Source organism: Artibeus jamaicensis, unplaced genomic scaffold (genome assembly GCF_021234435.1).
Source record: "Artibeus jamaicensis isolate MK-2021 breed Jamaican fruit bat unplaced genomic scaffold, CSHL_Jam_final contig_387, whole genome shotgun sequence".
Lineage (NCBI taxonomy): Eukaryota > Metazoa > Chordata > Mammalia > Chiroptera > Phyllostomidae > Artibeus > Artibeus jamaicensis.
The window spans coordinates 8,078,952-8,104,531 of record NW_026521812.1 but is presented as its reverse complement, the minus strand read 5'-3'; the positions used below and the strand labels follow the sequence as shown (position 1 = coordinate 8,104,531).

The 25,580-nt window shown below is 37.5% G+C and overlaps 1 protein-coding gene across 1 annotated transcript in view; it reads right to left on the bottom strand.

Annotated features, from left to right (window-relative positions):
* The window catches only part of PTPRK (protein tyrosine phosphatase receptor type K), a 498,469-nt gene that overhangs the window by 187,824 nt on the left and 285,065 nt on the right, over positions 1-25,580 (bottom strand). The window contains exon 7 of the mRNA XM_053664761.1: positions 7,441-7,734. Coding sequence (XP_053520736.1) covers positions 7,441-7,734 — 294 coding nt within the window. The remainder of the gene's footprint in view (positions 1-7,440; positions 7,735-25,580) is intronic.

The following is a 25,580-nucleotide window of genomic DNA, read 5'->3' as shown; positions in this document are numbered from 1 at the left end:
TATGCACCCGTGGAAGCACAACTGGGTCTGACACTCACGGGTTCAGTGTCTTGAATGCATCTCACATTCAGCGCATCCATTAGTGTTCAACATCTGGTTCCATAGCTTTTTAATTCTATCTAGGTCATTTTCTACTTCAGATGCTCTTGTGTTATTATCATTTGAGATATTAAAATATCATTTTACTTTTATTTCTACTTCCTAATATAAAAAGAGACATAGGGCCAGAGGGAAAATCTGGGATATTTAATGGAACTGATGCCGTTATTCAAATCATTTCCACCTGTCAGCTTTATTGTAGTATGCAAAATTCAATAAAAACAAATGAAGCCAATAAAAAGAGTACTTAATGATATCGTTAACAGACTCAGCATGTAGTTAAGTACGACAGATAAATAAAATAGTGTCGTTTTTACTGGTTACCAAATGCTTTCTTAGCAGCAAAGTAAGTTAGAAGACAATTCTGAGCTCGAAGTAACCCAACTCTACTTGGTAAAGTTAATTACGCAGTTACTAAAGATGTTCCCCATAAGAAAATGTTCCATGAACTGTATGTATGGTTAACCATACAACCCATGCCAGAGGTGAAAGACCAAAAAAGGTAGGAGAAAAGATGATTTTCATATTAGTTCCCATTTCATGAGTCTTATGCTGGGAGATCCTAGCATTACAGACCATTGGCAGAGTTAATAGAAATTGAATATATTCTAAGTATATCTCCCCCCACCCACTGGACATGTAGAATGTATGTGCTCTATGCAACTTAAAATAACATTTCTATAATCCACAGGCCCTAGAGAATTCAAGTAAACCAAACAAATTATTTGGATGATTTAAATTAAAAGATGAATTATATTTTCCACTGAATGCCACCATCTGGCATATAGTTTACCTAAGTGTTGGTAGAAAGGAAAGAAAGAAGGTGTCATCCTTGCTGTGACAAGTGGTTAAACATTGTTTTCTGCATCACATCACAGTTGAGGAACTAGGAGGCTGCATATGCTGTTACCCAGCTCCATTCAGAAAACAAAGGTTAATATTGTGCTCAAACGTATCACTTGAGAAAAAATTAACTTTTGGTCAGAAATTATTCTTCTTTACCCTGGATTTCTAAAGCACTTTTTATCTTTGTTACATCATTTATTGTTTCTGTTGTTATTACAGTTTCTAACACTAGAGTGTCAGTTCCTGAAGGGGGGGCGGATCTTGTATTACTAATGTTGTATCTTCTGCTTCCTAAGTGTGGCAAAGTGTACAACTTGGACACTCAATATAATTTATAAAATAAATTTTAAGTATCTTATCGAATACAGAGTAGCTCTTGAACTTCACTTCAATCTTTCATAACTGTCTCCTCTAAAATGTGTTGTATTAGAGTTTTGCATATTTGTTTATCACTCTGGGAAACATACTTTTTTAAAAGAGAAGTAAATCAAACAATGAAATAAGTTAGATCACCTATAAAATATCTTTAAGATCCCTGATGATAGAAACTAGTTTGCTTATTAGGAAAGACAATACTTTCCAAGAATTTACAAATTTTGTGTTCCTCCCTGAAAATGAGACATGCTGTACAGGAAGAGATAGCATGTTTTATAAAATTACCCTAAGCATGTTTTCAGTCTTTGCTCCTAGTCTTTCCTGAACTCAAACTCATCTTCCTCAGAAATGGGATGACTGGTTTAAATAGCAAACCTAGTCATGTTAGTGTGTTTCTGAAAAACAGGAGAAGAGCAGCCTGGGCCGTGTGAGACCTGGCCACGCTCCACCGCGGCCCGGCTCTCCCATGGCACAGAGACAGCCAGTGAATGCCCCATCTGTTTCCAAACCCCAAACCATCAGCAATGTTTACTGCTGGGTTAAACATGTGTTCCCCTCTGTTTATTTTCTATACTTGTCTGCCTTAAAAACTTGCTGTTAGGTTTTAAGATACAGCTTACAAGCCATGCTTTTCTGGGTACAGCTTATCTAAAACACCCCCTTAAAGAAGAACAGCTTCTTCCTCCCAATTTCTATCACTTTGTATTTTCACTCTTTATTTACAGGTGTGTCTCTGGTGTTTACCAGGGACCTGAGGGGAGAGCACTGCTTGTATGACTTGGAAGACCTGGCACTTAACCCGGTGCTGTTAACAAGGAAGCCAATAAATGTTTTTCTCAGTAAATATATGTATTTCAAGCTGCAATATTTGTGATAGAATCTGAAAAACAAAATTGGATTATTACAAAAAAGAAACGAAAATTTACAGAATTTTACTTTCCCAGGTTTTCTTCAAAAATCAAAAACCTGCTTTTTATTACTTTTCTTATAGCCTTTTACCTTTGTTATTTTTAATTTCTAAATAATACCATTGCCTTCTAAAATCCTGGCTTGGAAACAATAAAAAAGCCACATGAACTTCATATATAAGAAAATACATTTCAAAAATGTTAAAACAAGTATTGATATAAGCCTTCAATTTAAAACAGAGCTGTCACCCTTCCACTGGTGTTCTTCACCACTGTTCACCCTTCAGTTCTTACAGAAGTGGTTGCTTTTCTTTTCACCTCCAGGCTCAGTTTCTGCGATACCTCGTCTCTGTGATAGATAACTATCTGGGACCACAGTAAAAACCAATACATGGCTCCCTTTTGCTGATGAAGTTGTAGCCATAAGGCCAAAATTTAATTTGTCACCTTTTGGTTTCTGGTGTATGATGGAGTTTTGTTTTGACTTTTCCTTCCAGTTTCAATTTGGGAGAGAAAAAATGTATTTTTAGTAAATGTTTATGTGTAAAATAAGATACTCTCCCTTTCACTGCTTCATAGATCTACATGTTGCACTGAAAATTGCCAAGAGCATCGAACTTCAATATAAGAGTAGAAAGTACTTTTTGCAACTGTATAAATATATTCTATTCTGGACATCCTGAACTCTTCACCTTTTCTATGAGGGGAATACTACGAAAATGTCAGTTAATCATAAAGCAGAGCTGCAATGGGTTGCCCGGAAGGAGAAGGCAATTTAAAAGAGCAATTTTAACATGCAATTGCCAAAGTATGTGATGCAGACAATTTCTGAGGATGGCATATTTTATTTCCATTTAATAGGAGAAAGGGAAACTGTATTTTCGTAGCTTCAATACCAGATGGTATACCCAGAGGAAGCAGACACATGGAAAAAAAAAAAGAGCATACTTTCTTTGATTGTTCACTGAAGTTTTTGAATTATTTCTCATTTTTAAGACAACTTCATATTTACACTTTTTAAAAATTTATCAAATGCCTGAAGAAGCATTATGGGAACAAAAACATGGGTCAGGCTGTGAGCAGAGAGTGAAATAACCGATCCCCTCAGGTGCACAGGGAAGCATGAGGCTCGCACAGGCTGCTACAGCCACGAGAGACTGTAATTACCGCCTCTCTGAACCTGCGAGACCCTGAAGCAGGTAATTTCCCTTACCAGATGATTTTAATACACTTCACAGAGGAAGAAAAGAAAACAGCAAAAAAGAGCTTTGGCAACTAGGTAGGACATTTTCAGATAAGATAAATTAGAAGATTTTATTTACGCTTCTTTCACTGAGTAAAATGTTTTAACACAGAGAAGGTACTTGAGTGAATAAAAGTGAAGTTGCAAACATCAAACTATGATTTTTTCAGGGAATCCACACAGATATTCTTTATAAAAAAGTAAATCCCTCTCAGATTCTATCTACTGTACACTCATGAAAGGAAAAAGATCACCTAAAAGGTCACCTATGGTGGCAGAAAGAAGGGAAAGAATTCAGACTTTTTAAGTGAAACCCCACTTCCCAAAAATGCATTTGAGCCATAGCTGCCAAGTTGTCTCACATTAGGCAAGTCTTGTTTTGTTTTGCTTTTCCTGAGTCTTAGGTTCACAAGCTGCAAAATAGGCAAAATATACCTAATTCACAGGATTGGTGTGAAAAGAAAATACCATGATAAATTCACTTCATATGCTGATTATAAAGTTATGTTAACCAATACTTAACCATGAAAATCTACACTGCATGTTGAAATACAAAATTGTATCACTGATGCACATAAATACATAAAACCATTTCTTTAACTTGCTATAAAATTATTTATAGACAGATTATGCAAGAAATAAAATTTCAATGGCTTAAATACATTAAAATAGAATATTTAACATGGAATTATAACTAATATACTTTTTAATTGGTATGTAATATCAAAATTGTTCCCCTCTGATACACCAAAATAAAATCAGAATTTCTCAGAGGCAGAAAATTATCATCATTCCTTTTTTACTTATAAGAACTTCATATAACATTTATATCAGATACAAACACAGCAAAGAAGTTTTTATACTTGTTTTTAAGGCTTCCTGGTGGTCTACGAGGCAGGGTCTCTTAAAATAGCTACAGTGAAATAATCAACATTTTCAGCACCATGACATTAATGGCAAAACACCACAACTACAGGGCGCACTCTCCCAGCCCCAGTTAAAATGGAAGGGGTTACAGAGCCAGTGCTCAGGGCTTGCCCAGCTTAATACAGTTACATTGACCCTGCTCCGGAAGACCATGTTGGAGACTTCAAAGGGTCATTTCCCCAGATTAGGAAGCGTTTCATTCTTTTGCTTTTCAAAAGTAGTTTCAACTTTAAAGTAATCCATGTTTCTTTAATAAAAATACATAGATTCATTACTAATAATTAAGAGCAACAGTAATGCCTAAGTGTTAATGAACACTTCCTACATGCCAGCCCTTGTGAAAAGAGCTTACGACAATGCAATGGAAGCACAATCATTTTGGGAGAATTTTTAAGCTTCTGAAATCTATACTAAATACTAGATAATGTCATAGTTAGCACACATTGTGTTCTATTTTGTTGTTCTGGGACCCCGGGATGAGACCAGTGACAGCACTGGTAGAGTGTGAGGGCCCTTGTATTGGGTGAAAGGTAGGTGGGACTTGAAGAAGGGAAGTTGATGGACCATGTAATTTTAACCGAGACTGACTCCGTATTTAGATATTCAAGGTATATCGGTTATTCAACTTCGGATGGTCAAAGATAGTTTAATAACTAACACAATATATTCTTTTATAAGCTTTCCCTCCCTTTCTAACAACAGGGCATGATTAGTATAGACATTCCTAGTAAAACAGTAACCCCAGTTTCTTTCAAATCTATAATGTAATTACTAAATCTAGTCTATAAGCACCTTTTTTTTTACCATGAAAATCTATATCAAACACAACTTATGAGGACATTAATAAATTAATAAACATGAGAACAAGACTTACCACATGTGAAAGACATTTAAAAACCAATAAACTTTCTACAGTTGAAATGAAAACGATGAGTGAGCCAGATACTGCTCTGTGCTACAAAGTCCACAAATTAAATGTTTCTTCTCAAATAAAGAATTAGAGGAAAAGACCAATATAATTCCAAAAGGTCAAGACATTTATAAATTTGAAAGCAGCTATGAATATATGTTATTTTTATTCTACCCCCTCCCACACAAGTGAGACGATTCTTAAAATACCTCCAAGCACTTTCTAGTCACATTTTTGTGACATTGCATTTCAATGTGTATTTTAACTGCACTTCAGTATGGATTTTAAGGGCATTCAATGAGGATAAATGAATGCTTATGGACATGTTGTTTCCATCCATAATGGATGAAATGTTTTTATCCATATCATCATGTAGTACAGCATACCCAGCTTTAAAACATCACCCCACTCACTTTCAACATCCATGAGCCCTCACACCAATAACCTACATCAAGTAATTTCTAAATTAAATAAAAAGTACATATTTACTAGCAATATATTCTGTTAATTTTTAATTGTTTATTTTGATGAACTAAAAATAAGAAAGCAGTTTTGATATTTAAAGAAGTCTGGACACAGGAAATCAAAAGGGGGAATGCTGGAATAGCAAAATTACCACTATTATTCTAATTTGTATATTAATTATAAAAATTAAATGTAGAAAAGAAGTAATTTTTACTTGAAAATGTATATGCAATATCCTCTGTAAAATGAATCCCACTGTTCATTTTCTGTTATCATGGGATATTAATTTTGGAAGACAGAATGAGCTACTTCTCAGCTTTCAAACTGTCTCCTTTCTAAATTATCCCTCCAACTAGATGAGGCTGTGACATGAACTTATCTCTCTCCACTACAATCAGAACAACTTGCCACATAACATCGATCAGCACATTAGTAGAATTTCTATTTCTAAATCTCAGATTAAGGATTGAGACTAATGACTGAGCAGATAAACTTCCTGTTTCTGAAAATCTTTCCATATTAGTATGACATGCTAATATATGAATTAGTATGTAAATATTAATATATAACATTAAGCCAGATTAAAATATTTTAAGATGAGAGTATATAAACAAATTTCATAGGTTCTGTTTCAACCTTAAATCAGTATTCTTTGTGAGTAGCCACAAAATACTGTAAATGCTAAACAGATGTTCAAGAAACAAAAGACATTTTATAGGCATTTACACTTTCATAGATCCCCACAGTCTTCGTTTTCAATTTCCAAAACCTAGATCATTAAATGTTCACGATGCACAAATCCATGGCTTAATTCTGCAGGTGTTTCAGTATAATGCTTGACGAATTAAAAAAATGTCTTTTCAACAAAACTATTTTCAATAACAAAATAAAGAGTGCACTAAAACAAGCACTGTTAATAACCTAGATGATTAAACTTTTCAGTGGCTTCTAACAAATAGCTAACCATTTCTTCCCTTATAACAATATGTTAGAAAAGGAACTAAGATGTATGTTTATACATTAATTTCTATTTCACTTTTGATGATTTCTTTGTTTTTCTCCTTATGTTTTTATCTTCACCAGTCCGTTTCAGACATGGGGAAGGCAATAACAAGGCTTTGAAACAAAAGGCAAGCCTCCCTGTGTTCTACAGCTAGCTGTCACCCTGTTGACTTGGTTCTCAACCACTGGGTTTCCTGAACAGCAGAGCTGCCTCACTGAGGTTTGATTCAGAGTAACATTTCATATGTGATCAGATACGGTCTCTGCGATGGTCAAGGAAGACAGTTTTCACATACTAGAAAGGTATTCAGTGCTTGCTTGGATTGCCAAGGTTTGCTCTCAATACTTTCACCTGTGTCTATCAGAGATTTGGGGATGAATACAGGCAAGCTGACCAAAATTAACATACAAGAAAAGAGTATGGATATAAAATAAATACTGAAGAGTAATAGTGAAAGACTCACGATGCACCTAAAGTAGTCCAATTATGACATATCCAAGGGTACAATTTACCAAATTCACTGAAACACTTAGAATAGTGTGCATGATATAATCAATCACTTACATCATGCATCTAATAACTGGAATGTTCAATACTGTATGTATAGTATGTGTCTTATGCTCAAATTTGTCACTACACAGAGCGGCTTGCTATTCAGTCTTACCTGCACATTTGGTTCTGGTGATCAGCGGTGGTCCTGGGAGCCCCGTCCCACCTTCACCAGGCCTTGTAAGTAGAACACGGATCTCGTATTCAGTATCTGGATCCAAATGCCATAATTTGTAAGTTGGAGCATTGACTGCATGGGTCTCTGTCCAGGAACCTGACGTCATTCGGTACTCCACTTCTTTCAGGATAATGGGACCATCGCCAATGATGGAGTTGGCATTTAGCTGAATCAGCAAATATGTAGGCCCAACGCCGAGCAACTGGGGAGGAGCAATGGGTCTTGGTGGTTCTAGGAAAAATTAATATACAACCTAATTAGTTAAAAGGCCAAAAGACTATAATACATAGAAATATATTAATGGATCTCAAAGCCTAAAGGCTTAATAAATAATTTATTTAGGAGTATATAATAAACACATACAAGAAAACTGGGGCATGAGTGGTCCTGCAACTGTACTTTTAAAGGTCAAATATTTTCACACATGGGCTATAATCCATTATGGTAAGTTTTCCTCTTATTAAATTCATGCTTCTCCAGGAAACAAAATTGTAAAATGATTGTAAATAAGTAAAATAAAGAGAAATATTTAGAAATGGATAGCTCTGATTAGCTACTAACAGAGTGCAGTTTGCCTTTGACCTTCCTGAGGTCTTATGACCTTTACAAATCTTCAATACTGCTATCACTTGTCATTCAGTTCATGAAAGATGGCTGTGTGGTGTTTTTTCTTTGCTGTATTTTTTACTTCTGCAGAGTTCCTGCTGATGAAATAAGAAGAAAGGCATAAAGCAGAAATCAGAAGCTAATCCCAGGTACTGACTCATTTCCACATCCCCATCTCAGAGTATAAGAAATTAAAATTAACACTAAGGCAAAATCTCAACTCACTGCATATCACTGACCTTTGGGAGCACCACGGATTAAGGCAATGCATCAAATATTAAACTCAAATGTCAAAGGTATACCACAATTTAATTTTGGACAGCTTAGATATTTAGCTTGAAAAAAAACCTCAGGAAACATTATTTCAACACTTGAACTTATAGAAATGACGAGTGATGAATTAAAGCACTTCTTCCTTATTTGACAACAGTGTAGCTGAAATTCAGTGCTGGGCTTTATGAAGGTCTCCACAGTGCTAACTCTGTCCATGCTATGTCACAGAGACATGCTAACTACTACTTTGTGACCAGGTGAGGTCTTCTCTTAATGTCCAAAAGAATATTTCCAGGGGCCAAAAGACTTTAAAGCAGGGATGTCCAACCTGTGGCAAGTGGGCCATATGTGGTTCGAGATGGCTATGAATGCGGCCCAACACAAAATCAAAAATTTCCTTAAAACATTATGAGATTTTTTTTCTGATTACATGTTTCAATGTATTTAATGTGTGGCCCAAGACAACTCTTCTTCCTTCAGTGTGGCCCAGAGATGCCAAAAGACTGGATACCCCTGCAAGGAAGGTGTTACTCTTATAAAATTGTGACTGCCTTGACATTGTTTTAAAGGTTATTTTTTAAAGAATGAATATAAATCTAGAATACCTCTGGAACTCTTTTGACTTAATAAAAGACAAGCAACCCAAGGAAAAAACGGGCAAAGGATCTGAACAGCTATTTCTCCCAAGAAGAGGGACATGGCCAACAACCACAAGAAAAGATGCTTAACATCACTGGACACAAAGAAAAAAAGTCAGATAATAACAAGTGCTGACAAGGACATGAAAAAGACTGGAGGGACTAAAATGGTGCAGTCACTGTGGAAAGCAGATAGCTCCCCAAATGTGAAACTTAGGGTAACCTCACAACTCAGCAATTCCACACTCAGGTGTGTGGCCAGGAGAAATGGAAACTTGTACCTGCAATAATATACATGAATATCCATAGCAGCCTTTTTTGCAGTAAACAACAACAAAACAAATACCTGTCAACATTTGGAATTGTTGGATAAACAAAAGCCGGTGCCATATGTACAATGCAATGCTACTCAGCCATAAAAAGAAATGAGATTCTGACACATGCTAAAAAATAGATGAACTTTGGTTACAAGCTGAAAGAAGCCAGTCACAAAAGGCCACATATTGTGTGATTTCATTCATATGAAATCTATGGAACAAACAAATCTATGTAGAGAGTAGATGGTGACCACCAGGGGCTGGGCAATGAGGGGAATGGAGACTGACTGCTAATGGGCATGAGGTTTCTTTTCAGAGCGATGAGCATGTTCTAAAACTGATTGTGGTGATGGGTGCACAACTCTTAACATACTAGAAACCACCAAATTATTAAATATGCTAGAAATCACTTAGGGAGAATCTTGTAGTATGTGGATTTTCTCTCAATAAAGCTAAGATTTTTTTTAAGTAAAAGCAATTATATAAAGAAAAACTATCAAATCTAACTGCACAAGGTGTGTCCCCTGCCCTTGCAGAAGTAAATTTGAGAAGATTCGAAGGAAAGTTAAGGAGAGCCAGAATAGTGCAAAATGGATTTTCTGTCTTGATGACAATGCATGCTTGGAATACAACACAATGCAAAAAAACCACAACGAAAAACTATAGATAGGTTTAACCTTCTGATGCAGATTAGTATGAAGTAAGGGTTTCCTCTTACAGCCCAGGATTTGCCTTTAAACCCTGATTGTATAAAAATATAGTTTCCATCTTATGTAACTCTGAGTCACAAACAACCTTAACCTAAAAGATAACACTAGCTGGCCTAGATCTCTACACAGGCTAAAGTGTTTTTCAAGATTATTTTTAAAAATTCATTATTTAAAATTGAGATGCTGTCATAAAGAATAAATGATTGGAGGGAGTATCTAGAGAGTAACACTAAATTTTTAAAATAAAAAAATCTATTGAAAAATGTTAAGTTAGTCCCATCATTAATTCTGGCTCATTACTTTCAAACTAGTTATCAGTAGTACCATATGAACTTGTCCTTCACTTTGCTCATGTTTAAAGTGAAAACAAAACTAACATCCAGTGACATATGTGCTATACTGTTGGGAACCACCCTGCCTGGTTTCTGGAGCTGTAAACCCCCCATGGCTAAGGCCGAGCGAGTGACCTTTGGACCATACGCCGCTAAGGAGACAAAGCTTATCTCCCTGGCAGGAGCTTCGATCCTGCTCCTTTTTTTCATAACTGACCCCCAATGCTTGATCAGTTAGTGAATGATGAGTAAGATTCCCCAAGGGGGGGACGACCTAAGACAGGCATGATCATGTGGAGGCCCCAGGGAAGGACTTGGGGGGCTATGGAGAAAGAGGGTGATGGACCCTTGCCCCTTGGCTTTGGCTGAGCCTGATTCCCCTGAGTCCCCAAGAAGTCTCCAAAAATTCCTTGGCTATCTGCCTCCTCTGACTGACTTAATCCTGAAACAATGACAGAGGGCAGTACAGCCCTGTGTTGGAAAGGGCAGGCTCCCCTGATAACCTGATAAGCAGGCCTGAGAAAGGATATGTGAAATCCTGTGAAGCCTGCTTTGCTAAGAATGCTCTTAGTTAAATGATAAAGGTCCAAGCAGGAAATGAGTTTGTTTCCCAAAGTTTTGTAGCCTTTTAGCTGATAGACCCTGACTCAGAAGAAGCCCCAATAGTTCTTCGTACACTATCTACTGTTTACTACCTGACAATGATTAATAAGCTGTACCTGAACTCCTGTGCATAAGAAACAATAAAAGCCTGTCTAGGTAAGGGTCGGGGTGCTCTCCCCTTGAGAGGGTGGCCAGGCCATTCTGAGGCTCTCCCCACTTGAGGGAGTAGCTGTGCAGTCTCTTTTCCTCCACAGGACTCGGTAGTCTGTGTGAATTTGTCTCATGTCTCATCCGTGACGCTGTGGGCACTGAGGGCAGGTGTCTGTGTCACTATATAAGCTGTTTATATTTAGAATTACTTTTATTGGTTTGGAAAAGAAGTTTTTAACACCGATTTATAAAATTTAACTACAAAATTTGTACCTTATGGATTAAAGGATATTTCAACAAATATAATCAAAATTGTGTAAATGGTAAATGATATCCAATTTCACAACCAACTTCAATTGATGTTACAAAATAAAAAGATTAAATATAACCAAAATACTTTAGAATTGTAATTTATTAGCTAAAGAACAATAGAGCTAGATATTTCATATAATGAAATTTTACGAGCGTAGCATTTTTCGACTTATAGTATACGTAAGTTTTGGTAGAGAGAGAAATATAACGTTGATAAATTTTCTAAACTTTTAACTGGAATGAAACTGCACAGAGAAAAAAACATAATAGAAAAAATACAAATATCTTGCCGGACTATCTAAATGTGGTACATATTTTAAGCAGTCTCTATTTTACAAACTGAGTTTCTCATGTGCAATATTTGTTTTCATTTCACATTGCTTACACACCCACTAATATAAGTAGAAAATGATGCTAAATACACAGCTTCCTGGAGTTCTACCCCAGAACAGCAATGCCTCACTCACATTACAGCTGAACAACACAAAGACACCTGGTATTAACATGATAAAATGATTTGTCCAATTAAGTAATTAACAGCAAACCTTGGTGAATCTATAAACTTATGGGTATTCTGAAACCTGACCTAATGAGTATACACTGAATGTTTAATCTTATCCATCACAGCTCTGCACAGCACTGCCATAGAAAACAGGAAAACAAAACAGGAAGGAGAGAATGAAGGGACAAAGCTATAACAAAACATTGCAAAGAAGTGAAAAACTAAAGCATAATATTTCTTCTGTCATTTCTATCTTTAAGGAAATGGCACACAAAACATCATGAATTTAAAGTCAGGAGATCTAGTTTCAAAAAATGCATACACTAATAGCTGGGTAAACCTGAATATTTTATTTGACTTCTTGGTATTACCATTCGTTCATTGGTAAACTAGGGTTGTTTTAAGAATTTTTGAAGACCCCACATTCATAAATATGTCCCCAAATCCTATATTTCATGCTATTTTGCTTTGTTTTTTCTTCAGATAGCATATAAATATTAACACCCAAAATTAACATTCAATACTAGTGGTTCTATGTGTATGAAGAAATGAGTTTGAAGTAATCAGTTCTTGGCCTGAATTATGGAAACAACTCACTCTGATCAGTCCTACTTCTCATTTGTTAGCGTCAAGCCAACCAAGGAGCCAGTCCAGTAGTCAAAGCAGTACTTCATACTGGGAACTGTGGCAATGTTCGGAGAGGCTTAGAAGCGTATACCTTGATTTACAGCATGATTATAAGAAGTGAACTCTAGCATTAATGAGACTAATATACCACTACATATTAAATTTTTTATGTTGGAGGTAAAAAAAGTAGACTCATATTAGCATATATATTTTGGTTTTTGGCCCTTGAGAACACGGAGGCTTATTTATAAAATCTCTATTCATTTCAATAAATTATGCATGAATTTTAATCAGTTAGCAAATGAACAAGTAATTGTTCTGCAGCAATATTAATATTCTTCATAACTTAATACACTATCAGACCCAGAGGTGTGTGAATAAATCCCAAATGCACAATAGGTGTCAACTGAAGCATGCAATACCCAAAATACAAGATAAACCATGCCGATGTTACCAATTAACTTTCGATTAATAACTTATATTCATTATTCTTGAGCTAAACCTATTATAAAACCATAATTATGCATTCAAAATGCTTGTTTTTATGTTTCAAATGATTTTAAAAATTGTCTTGAAATCACAGTAAGTCATTATGAAAGTATATCCTTATCCCATTATTTCCATTACAAATGCTATTTTACAAACATATGTGTCACATCTCAAAATGTAGTTAATTACTTAAACACAAAACAGAAATAGAAGCCACAAAGCCAGAAAAGTTCAGTTAATGAAGCAAATATGAAGGACGATGACAGGTCTACATTCCTCTTTCCAAATAAATAAATGAAATGCCTCTTGATTCTATCTTCTTCCAACTTGTTTTATTTCCTTGGCAAAGACTCCTTAACAAAGGAACTATCTCAAGATTAACTTCCCCACTGTAGGAGCAACAGTATTGGGTTTGTTTCCTATGGCTACGACAACAAAGTAACATAAATTTGCTTTAAAAACAACAGAAATGTATTCCCTCAACGTTCTGGAGTCTGGATGTTCTGCTCATACTTGCCCCAAACACTCTGAGTCAGCTTCTCGCCACTGCCAGTGTCTCATGGCCACTGCTGTTCCTTACTTGGTTCCTTACTTGGTCTCTATCTCATGGCTCACCCTGCCTTCTCCCCTTCTCAGATTTCCCCTTCCTCTCACCCCCAATGATTGTATTCAGGGCCCACATCGATATCCCAAGATACTCTCCTTCTCTCAAGACCCTTAACTTAAATCCACCAAATCCATTCTTCCAGATAAAGTAATATGCATAGGTTCTAGGGATGGAGACCTCATAGTTGGGTGGCCATTTTCCCCACCACAGACATCAACTATGATATCATCCTCCTTCTGAAAAACATCTTGGATGTACTTTTTCTTCAGTTAGTTGTGAGCTTGTGAGGAAAAAACAATATTTCACCTAGGAAAGTTTCTTAGCTAGGTTCAGAGTAATGGAAATGATAAAAGACCTAATCATTTATCTTTCTGCACTCTTTTTTTGGAGGGGAGGGTGAAAATAGAGATTAAGAATGATTAATCAACATGGCTACAGAAGTCAATGTTCCCTAACCATGCCTCAATTCCTACAAAAAAAGAAAAGAGAAACCTCAAAAACAATGAACAACTTTAAACAATTGCCCTGGAGAAAGGTATTTCCTTATTTGCTGTCACCTGTTTACATAAATGAATGGATTACTTCAAAACTAATGTTATTCTGTTTCTTTAGCATTCCTCTCACTACAATTCTGACCCAGCTCCAGGCAAAAAGGAAACATTGCTAGTTCACATCCACGTTGTTTCATGTTTTCCCCTCGTCACCTACGAAGTGCTGAGGTGAACGGGAATTGACACTGAGACTGAGAGAAGCAAGGACACTGTGAGCCAAATAATTCAAGCATTTGCTTATTGGCTAACCTAAAATAATTTTAAATGACTATAAATTATGTCTCAAAAAGATAATAACATTTAAAGGTACTTGAGTGTTCCAAGAAATTAGAAATAATAGCACTGAGGAGGGAGAAGATGATCTTTCCTCCCGTAAGAAATGGAAGACAAGTCACAGATTAGAAGCACTTTCTGGGCCATTTAATATCATATGTGTGACCACACAATGTTGCGTTTTTACTTAGAAGATAAAACAAAATACACATTTTTATTTTATTTATTTATTTTTAGAGAGAGAGAGGAAGGGAGGGAGAAACGGAGAGAAACATCAGTGTGTGGTTGCCTCTCACGTGGCCCCCCCTGGGGGACTTGGCCCACAACCCAGGCATGTGCCCTGACTGGGAATTGAACTGGCGACCCTTTGGTTTGCAGCCCACACTCAATCCACTGAGCTGTATCAGCCAGGGCACAAAATACACATTTTAAACCTTTTAGATTTACTTAACAAGGTTCCTACGGCACCCGCATTTTATGAACTGTAATGCATATACATCAATGAGAGGAGTAATAGTACTTTCGTGCTTTTCGCTGTCATTTTTCTGCTACTTCTGATTTCCAGTCCTGTCAAATGTCCTACTCACTTGTGAACCTCTCCATTCAGTCTCTGGTTACCTTCTCATAACTTTTTCTCATATCAGTAATGTACTTGGTAAATCCCATACATAATCTTTCAGACAAATCTGTATTTTAATTATGTTTACACATCTGTGTATTAATAGATTTTTTAATTAAATAGTTTTTATTTCATATATTAAAATCTCTTTTTAAATCCTATGATGTAATTGGTAGATACCCTTTTAAAATCACGTCATTCACGTGGTTCAATAAAGTTCACTACTAAGACTGTCAGAAGTCTGGGCGTTGTTAGACCCGAGGCTCCCACGCCAGCACATACACAGTTTGTTGCTTATTATCAAATCCATGAAAATCAGAGCCCTGTTAGGATAGCGTTTTATAGACTATTGAGAGAGTGTACACAGTATTCCACTGCCGACACTCACAGCCATGTTACACACACACCAAACCTCTGAGAAACATAAGAGGAGCATGCATGCTTTCACAGCTGCAAGTGGGGAGAAAAACTAGAAGTAAAAGAACCTGCAATTGAATAACAAAAGCTTCATGGCATACATCATATTCATGTTTGTTTACACTATGTATTTTTATCACTGTGACTTATATTCAGCTAGACAATAGATTCTTTTTCACTCCCTTCTGGTGGTTGTCCACTGAGGACGGACACACTTACGACCCAGGAGTTCCACTGGCCGTTAGCAGGCCGGGCACTGGCTAACTAAAGGTCATGAAATCCAGGGTATCTCACATCATAAAAAATTCTCCAGCCTAAAACACCAATAGATTTCTCTGGAGAAACCCCACAACAATATTAAAAATAACTGCCCTTCCATAATCCAAGGCTTATGGTCACCTAAAATTACATCACATACACGTCCATTTCTCAAAAGAGCACTGGAGCAGAATTGGATGAAGATAAGATCATTTATTCACACGAACTGACCATGGCTAATGAGGCATACATGGGCATTTGAGTATATAGTTTGCTCACAGGCGAGTGAATTGATTAGGTTTTTGGAATAAAGTCATTAATATGTATCAAAAAAATCAGTGAGCCCTGTGCACCTGGCCAGTTAGTTTTCATTCTGCTGCTTCTCCGGTAAAGGAAAGTATCATGTCCATTTTACTTAGTCTTCTCCTGAGAACTGGATCCTTGTTTGCTACATCTTGCCAGGCTGATTTCGTTTCCATGGAGAAAAGCTTAGAATAATAAAGGGACTTCCAGTCCCGATGGATGGAGGCATAGGTAAACACGGCTCACCTCCTCGCACAACCACAGCGGAAATTACAACTGAACTATAACACAACCATCGCCTGCAATCAGAAAACTGAACTGTATGAAAGTCCAACAGCCAAGGAATTAAAGAAGTCACATTCATCCAGATGGGTAGTAGGGACGGGGACATGAAGACATGGACACAAACAGGCAGTACCACACCCACATTTGGGGGATAAGAATTGGGAGGGTACCTCAAAAGCAAGGGATCACAACCCCACACCAAAACACCCAGCCCAGGGTTCCAGTACCAGGAAAATGAGTCCCCATAACTTCTGGCTGTAGAAACCAGTGGGGGTTGGGGTGGTGGGAGAAAGTGTGGGATTCTCAGGCATCTCCTCTTAAAGGTCCAACAATAGACTTAGGACTTACACAGACTCACTCCCTGTGGGGTCCAGCAGTGAGGCAGCACCTGGAAGGGTATCAGTGGCATGCAGAGAAAAACTGAAGTGTCTAGCATCAGGTAGAACACTGGGGGACAGCTTCCTCTTGGACAAAACCCCAGAGGCCAGACAGTGGCCACTGTCCCTTTTCTGAATCGTCTTCCAGACAGAGCCACAGAGCAGCAACACCGTATCTGACACTCCATCAAACTGGTTCACACAGGGTACTCCACCCCGGCAACTACCTAAGGATCTGCCCCATCCAACTTACAGGTGCGTTTTTCTCCAGTAGGTAATGCTACTAAGACACAGAGTCAAAGCATCTCTATCTAATACACAGAAACAAACACAGGGAGGCTGCCAATGAGGAGAAAAGAAACATGGCCCAACTTAAGGAACAGAACAAAACTCTAGAACCACAAAGAAGAACAAGAAGAAAAAGGAATCCACGAAAAATGAGGAGAGGCTGAGGAGCCTCTGGGACAACTTCAAAAATACCAACGTTCGAATTGTAGGGGTGCCAGGAGGAGAAGTGAAAGAGTGAGAACTGAAGAGTTACTTGAAAAAATAATAAAAGAAAACTTCCCTAATTTGGTGAAGAAAATAGATGTACAAATCCAGGAAGCACAGAGAATCCCAAAAAGATGAACACAAAGAGGACGACACCAAGATACATCATAATTAAAATGTCCAAAGTTAAATATAAAGAGAGACTCTTAAAAGCAGCAAGAGATAAACAGATAGTTACCTACAAAGGAGTTCCCATTAAGACTGTCAGCAAATTTCTCAGAAGAAAGTTTGCAGGCTAGAAGGGGATGTCAAAAAATATTCAAAGTGATGAAAAAAAGATCTACAACCTAGATTATTCTATCCAGCAAAGCTATCCTTTAGAATGGAAGGACAGATAAAGTGCATCCCAGACAAGGTAAAGCTAAAACAGTTCATCATCACCAACCCATTGTTATACAAAATGTTCAAGTGACTTATTAAAGAAAAAGAAGATCAAAACTATAAACAATTAAAATGCCAATAAATTCACAACCATCAACAGTTGAATCTAAAAAAAAAACAAACCTAGCAAACAAGCAGAACAGATTCAAAATATTCAAAGTAAAAAATGGTGATCCAAATTGTGATATAGTATTCAACGGAATTTCACACACAGTTCCAGACCTCAAGCTGTGAAGATTATAAAATAAAAGTCAGAGGATGTTTAAAATTATTAGAACTTTCATTTAAAAAACACATAAGAAAAACACACAAAACCCACATACAACCACCATCAGGAAAAAATATACCAAAAAGTTAACAGCAGTAACTGAAGATCTGGGAGATCATGAGTGCTTTGCTTTCATTTGCATGTTTTCCAATAAAATTTGTAATGTGTTCATAAAATTTCTCATCATTACATTCTTAGTAGCTATCAGAGTGCCTGACAAAGTTCAAGAATATTGTACGGGAATAAATGACTGGTTCAACAACACCTAAAGTAATGATAAAATGTTATTTGTGCCACTGCAGGAAAAAAGCATCTACATAAATTATACCTACACCATACAGGAAAAAGTAGGCTGCGACTTCAGTGTGACAACCAACATTTAGAAATGGCATTACTAAAACTTGTGTGTGTATTTATTAATTTACCTTCAAACACAGAAATTAGGTCCTCAAATACGAGATTTATCACCTCTTGCTTTGAACCATGTACCGAGCCAATGGCTCTGACATTGATACACAGCACCTACAAAATGCTACTATTTAATTAAAGGAGTTAGTTGACTGGAACCAAAGAACACTTTCTAGGCAATTGCTTACTGACCAAGTGGCATCAAATGATTTATACAGCTTGTAAAAAAAAGTTACAGCTGCAAACATATAATAATTCCTTTTTGTCTGAGTTTGCCAACTTGACCCCTGGGTTGTGCTGACTCACTGTAATACAACACGGGATAAGCATATGTTCATTATGAATATGCACTTTGTGATTATGCCAACACACTTTAGAATGATGGGTGAAGTTTTTATGTATAGGAACAGATGGCCATTTTCCAGGGTAAGGACTTCATCAGGAATGGAGGGAAAGGATACGACTTTGCTTCCTCCCTGCTTTCCAGGCTCATAAAATCCAAGACAGTGTTTACCTCAAGTTAATCAGGAGAACTATTATTTATCTGCAATTTTTACATCGCTCTGGAAAGTACAGAGTAACAACTTGCGGGGCAGGGTGTAGGCATATCTCTCTCTATATAAAAGGACTACATTTATTTTTTTATGAAAATAAATTGTGATGACACAGAAAAACAATTGAACATGACTTCAATCGTGTAGATAACTCCTTTAGATAATAGGCTTTATGTATGCACTATTAACTCCAGAACAGTCATATTTTAGGATGCTTTTCAATTCAAAAGGCATAAATCTTCAGAGACTTTAAAAATCTTTATAGAAAAAAAAACTGTGTCATTAGCTTATAAAGATCCAGCTCGGTGTTATAATGTGAAGATTCCCCATATATACTCATTTCAAAAAACAAATGATACAAATTAGCAATTATAGAACATTTCCTTAATTTTGAGATGAAAGAAAACACGAAAACAATTATGTCTTCTCTTGGGTTAGATGAGCGTGATAAAACCAAGGCTGTTTCTGAGGTGTACCCTTTTATAATAAAAAGGTGATCTAGTAAGTAAAATGTTTGTCTGAGTTCTGTGGGCCACTCTAGCAAATCACTCAAATCAAAGGAAGAAGGGTTTGTGGGGCACAGAAACCTCTGATTTATAGCCACAAGGTCAGTAGTACAGGTAATAACCTAGACTTGTGACTAGCATCTAAAGAAGGGGATTCTATGGAACCTGCAATTCACAGCCAACCAGTAGAAGCACTGTACTGTGACTGGCATCTGGAAGGAGGGTGGGGAAGGCCAGATCAGTCTTTCAGGACAGAACCCTTAACCCGTGGAGTCTGATGCTGTCTCCGAATAGATGGTGTCAACTGAAGTTGAATTTAGGACACCCAGTGGATATCCAAATAAATGCTTGCTGGTGTGGGGGAACACCTTCCCTCCCCACTCACATTGAAATTGGTGCCAGATACTATTGATCATTTCCGCCAAGATGGAGGAATAGGTGGAAACATTGTGCCTTCTCACACACCCAAGTCTAAAGACAACAAAGTTTTAGCAATAAAAAAACGCAGCCGAACCACAGAAAATTGAACAATACGTGAGTCTGACAACAACGAACCACTCAGCCAGACTGATAAGAGGGGCGGAGCCAGCAGCGAAGCCAGTGGGGCAAAAAAGATCCCCGACCCAGGCACGCAGGTAGCCAAGGGCAGATCCCAGGTGCGGGGTAGTGACGGGCAAACCCACTGAGGGCGCAGGGAGGCAGGCTGACCATGGTCACACATTTGTGCGCAGATAAACCAGCGAAGGAGTGAACAGTGAGACAGACCGGGCAGGCTCCAGCCGCGGGAAGCAGCAGAGGGAACCACTATAGCCCTTCTTTGACCCCGCCCCCACGTACAGCATCACAAACCAGCGACCTGGGGGGCCCGCCCTGGTGAACAACTAAGGCTCCACTCTTCATAAGTAACAGGCACGAACAGATCAAAACATGGCTCAAGAAGAACTCAGAGCCCCAGAGCCCATAAATCTAAGTGAACAAGAAATTGCCAACCTATCAGAGGCACAGTTCAAAACACTGGTGATCAGGATGCTCACAGAACTGGCTGATTTTAGCCACAAATTAGAGGAACATATGAAGGCTAAACTAATTGAAATGAAGAGAAATGCACAGGAAAGCAACAGTGATGGAAAGGAAACAGGGACTCAAATTAAGGGAGCAGACCAAAAGGAAGAAAAAAATTACCAAAGAGAAAAATATGAAGAAACATGAATTCCACAAAATGAGGAAGGCTTAGGAACCTCCAGGACATCTTTAAATGCTCCAACATCCGAATTATAGGGGTACCACAGTGGGAAGAGGAACGACCACAAGTGGAAAACTTATTTGAACAAATAATAAAGGAGAACTTCCCCAATCTGGCAAAGGAAACAGACTTCCAGGAAATCCAGGAAGCTCAAAGAGTCCCAAAGAAGTTGGACCCAAGAAGGAACACACCAAGGCACATCATCATTACATTAAGCCAAGATTCAAATGAAGGAGAGAATCCTAGAAGCAGCAAGAGCTAAGGGGACAGTCACCTACAAAGGAGTTCCCATCAGACTATCAGCGGATTTCTCAAAAGAGATCTTACAGGCAAGAAGGGGCTGGAAATAAGTATTCCAAGTCATGAAATCCAAAGACCTACATCCAAGATTGATCTATCCAGCAAAGCTTTCATCTAGAATGGAAGAATAGATAAACTGCTTCTCAGATAGGATCAAATTCAAGGAGTTCATCATCACCAAGCCCTTATTATATGAAATGTTAAAGGGACTTACCTAAGAAAAAGAAGAAGATAAAAAGATGAACAGTGAAAGGACAGCAAACTCACAGTTATTAAGAACCAACCTAAAACAAAAACAAACTAAGAGGATAGCTAGATCAGGAGCGAACCATAGAAATGAAGATCACATGAAGGGTTAGCAACAGAGGAGTGGGAGGAAGAGAAGGGGGGAGAAGGTACAGAAAATAAGTAGCATAGATAGTAGGTAGAAAATAGATAGGGGGAGGGCAAGAATAGTAGGGAAATATAGAGTCTAAAGAACTTGAGACAAGTGGTCATAAACTAAAGGGGGGGGGGGTGGAGGGGAATGAAGGGGGGAAATAGAACAACCGTAATGGCATAATCAATAAAATATATTTAAAAAAACAGAAAATACTAGAATATGGCCCTCGTGATCCACCTGATAAAGGGTGTCAAGACCACAGCAATGTAATTACATGGCTGAGAGGCTGGGCTCTTCTTTCACAGCTATTGTTAAGTGATGAGAAACCTCTACTTTGATAAATATCATGCCTTTGAAAAATAAGAATGTGGAACGGCTACAGCCAGACCATTCAAATATTCTTTGAACTTCAAACTTCCCATTTTGCTGCAACTTTAGCCAGATCAACTGAAAAATTTGTTAAGGAAAAAAAACATACGTAAAATATACTAACATTTTCATGGGCACTAAACAATCTTGTAAGCAGTACCTCCATCAGTGGACTTAAGGTGAAGAAAAACTGGATAGAAAAACCTACTATTTTAATATTTTATTTCTTATTTTATTTTTAGAGAGAGGGGAAGGGAAGGAGAAAAAGAGGGAGAGAAACATCAATGTGTGGTTGCCTCTCACATGACCCCCACTGGGGACCAGGCCCGCAACCTAGGCATGTGCCCTGACTGGGAATCCAACTGTGACCCTTTTGTTCACAGCCACACTCAATCCACTGAGCTACACCAGCCAGGGCGGAAAACCTATTATTTTAAACAGAATAAGGAGGAGACAAAAATATCCTATGTTTTTCAGGTATGAATTTTTGTAAAATGACCACACTTATGAAAGTAGAGAGCTAAGAGATCTCCCCATTGTAACTGAAGTGTTCCATTTCTTTTTCCAAAGCCACACACTTATATTTTTCAAAAGTATATATCTATAACTACATTGAAATTCTAAATTAAGAGCCTAACATTAGACAAAGATCAGGAAAGCTAGTTTGGAAATTCATTTTGGAGGTATGTCAGACGTATAAAATGCCTATGAAGTACAATGATATGTTTAAAGTGTAAAGGCACTGCTTTGTGCCTGAATATTTTTACTTGCTTCAAAAGTTATTCCACTTTAATATAAATTAAAATATATTGAATTAATACATTACTCATTGTAAATTTAAATTTTTCTATTTATAGGCTCCAGCAGAAGTGACACCTGAATGAGTGTGGTTGGTTCGGTAATGATGAGTGTATTTAATTTATAATTTTAATTTGAACATTTCATCTAAAATGTCATAAGGTGTGCTTGAGTGTGACATTGTTATGTTACAGAATTACATGCCTATGATTTTGTAATAAAAAGGGGCGTTATTTTTGCCAGACCCCCAGTGTAAAATAAAATGTCAGCTAGGTGATGAAGAAGAGGTCAAAGGTCAAGCCTGTGCTCTCAATATTCCGTGGTGCCATATGGATGGTATTCACACTATAGGCAGAATAGCAGGGATGGTGGTGGGGGGCTAGATAATTTTTGTGATTGTCACAGTATTATATGTAACACAAAAAATGCAAAAAGACAACATAACATAGTTACTGCAGTGGTTTGAAAACATGATTACAAATTCTCTGAGAGTCTTCTCCTTAAGAGGTTGGGTCCACGTTCTCCCCTCTGGACTCTGGGTGACCTTGGACCTGCCTTGCCTGAATTATGTGCAGATACATGCAGTGCAGAGGAAGTAATGGAATGAGACTTTGAGGCTAGATCACAAAAGACCACGCAGCTTCCCTCTCTTCCCTGAAACCTGGAACACTTGCCTTTGGAGTGGTGCGCCACCAAGCAAAAAGTTCAATTAGCTGGTGGAGTTACCCAATCCCGGTGCCAGACAAATACATGAAGTTCCCAAATAATCCTTGCCTCCAGGAGTCTGAGTCACCCTCAGCTCTCCAATTTCAGCACTGTTGGCTGAGGACTGAAATGCCCTGGGGCAGAGAAAAATCATTCCCGCTGTTCCTCCCTGAAGTTTTAGCCCACAGAAGCTGTGCATTACGAAATGATTACTGATTTATGCCAGTAAGTTTTGGGGTATTTATTGTGCAATAGTTAATAAATGGTCCATTATGTTTTATTAAGAAGTCGAAGGTAAACTTTGATGACAGATGCATATTTCCTAACATAAAATACACTGTTCTCTCATTATCTGTCCCTTTCTTACCTATCAAGTCTCCCGTCTTACCAGGGTCTAAATTTCCAGACCCTGGTCTGTATATATAACAACTTGCATTTTCTATGGGAAAATCTTCTCTTATATTCATCCACCATTACCCTTTATATACTTCCCGAAGTGCCCCTTCATCATTTATAAACTTGGCAAAATCATTCATCTTCAAATTTTGGCTTACTTATCATGGCCTCTGCAAGCCTTCCTCAGCTCACCTTCTCCAGCCTGAAATAAATACACTGATTTCTTGTAAGAGATTTATCTCTATTTTCTCTCTCTCTGTGTATTCAGTTACTGAGGTCCTTGAAAGGCAAAGCTTTATATTATTTGTCTTTGGGTTTGTGCCTTCAGTGTTTAACATGTTAAGAAATCAAGCAACGAGTGCTGTATGAATGCCTTTATAAACAAACTAAAGAAGAAACATAAGAAAGCAATTTTAAATGGAAGGCAGGATAACAACCTGGTGTTGGAGGACATGGAGTTTTCACACAACAAGCTGGATTATAAATTGATACAACAAATTTGTATAACTTTTCCAGGACCTACTAAACTTGAACATAAGCACGCCTGGCAATTCCACTTGTAGGTATGGGCTTCCCCAAATTAGTTCGTCTGTTCCACAAAGCTTACACAAGAATATTCAGATACCATTATGATGAAACAGCTCAGTGAAAATAAATACCTATCATCAATGAAATAGACAGATTGTGGCCAGTCACAACAATGATGTCAAAATGATCGAAAGCTACTTGTGACAATATGAATAAATTGTGCAAACTTAATATTAGAGAAAGAAGCCAAGAGAAAAAGTATGAACTACAGAATTCCATTTACTAATGTTATTCACTACTGTACGAAGCCAGGGACAGTGGTTACCATGGGGAAGGGGGGTCAGTGCCTGTGAAAGAGTGAGGAAGGAGGGCTTCGGGAGTGCTGATAATATTCTATTTTTATATGGATTATAAGTATATTTAGGTTCTGAAAATTCATCAAGCTATACATTTCTTAAGTTATATATTTATTTAATGGACAATTTTCTATGCCATACTTAAATAAGAAATTTAAAAGTATCTAATTAGAGCCAGACTCCTGCCCATAAACTCCCTACACAAAACTCAAGAACCACAAACACAATCAGAATCCCATCCTACCTGATATTTAACATTGAAAGTCAGCATTTGAAATAAAAATTTAATGCAGTCAAAATGTACCTTGAAAATTCCTAAAACACACAAAATCTAGGTTATGGGTTTTTCCTTATACACTTGATCGCAACAGCTCTTTTGACTCGAAAGATATGAGAATCTCTGAGAAAGAAATGGGAGGCATGGTCACTCTTCAAGTTTCAGCATTGAAATATTTCTTCAATTAAGATGGGTCAAGTTCACCTTGGAGAGAGCACTTCAGTACGACAGTCACCTTGGTACATTAAATATATTATGAGGTGGTTATATCATACAAAACCACTGCATAGACTTTTTTCCTGCTTTGAAACCATGAGTCTTTGGGAATCATTTATTTGGATTCATCCATGTATGATCAAATATTTTTACACAGGTCATTCCTTTGCCATAGCTCCTATTATAATTTCCTTTTATTTAGTATTATTCTGGAATCATGTCAACATTCAGTCATTAGTGTCTGGCGCTATTTGAACTTTGCACTGCCACTATTCCTCCACAGAGAACTTCAAAGAAACTCTGAGAACCCATCGCATACCATCTCCAGATTTTTACCCAGGCAGCAAACACAGAAATGGAGCCACCCCGCGAGTGAGTCACTTGAAGAAAAGAGGCTCATGATTTCCCTTTCAATGTGAAGAGTTACTCAGAGTACATCCCTACCTGAAATATAAAAACAGATAAAGTAGAAAACTTCCTCCAGAGTATACATTAAAACTTTTCTAACCCTATTTGACCAAGCTAAACAAATAAAACAAAACAATAAAGGTGGTAGCATAGAAACAAAGAGAAAAAAGGCAGAGGGAAG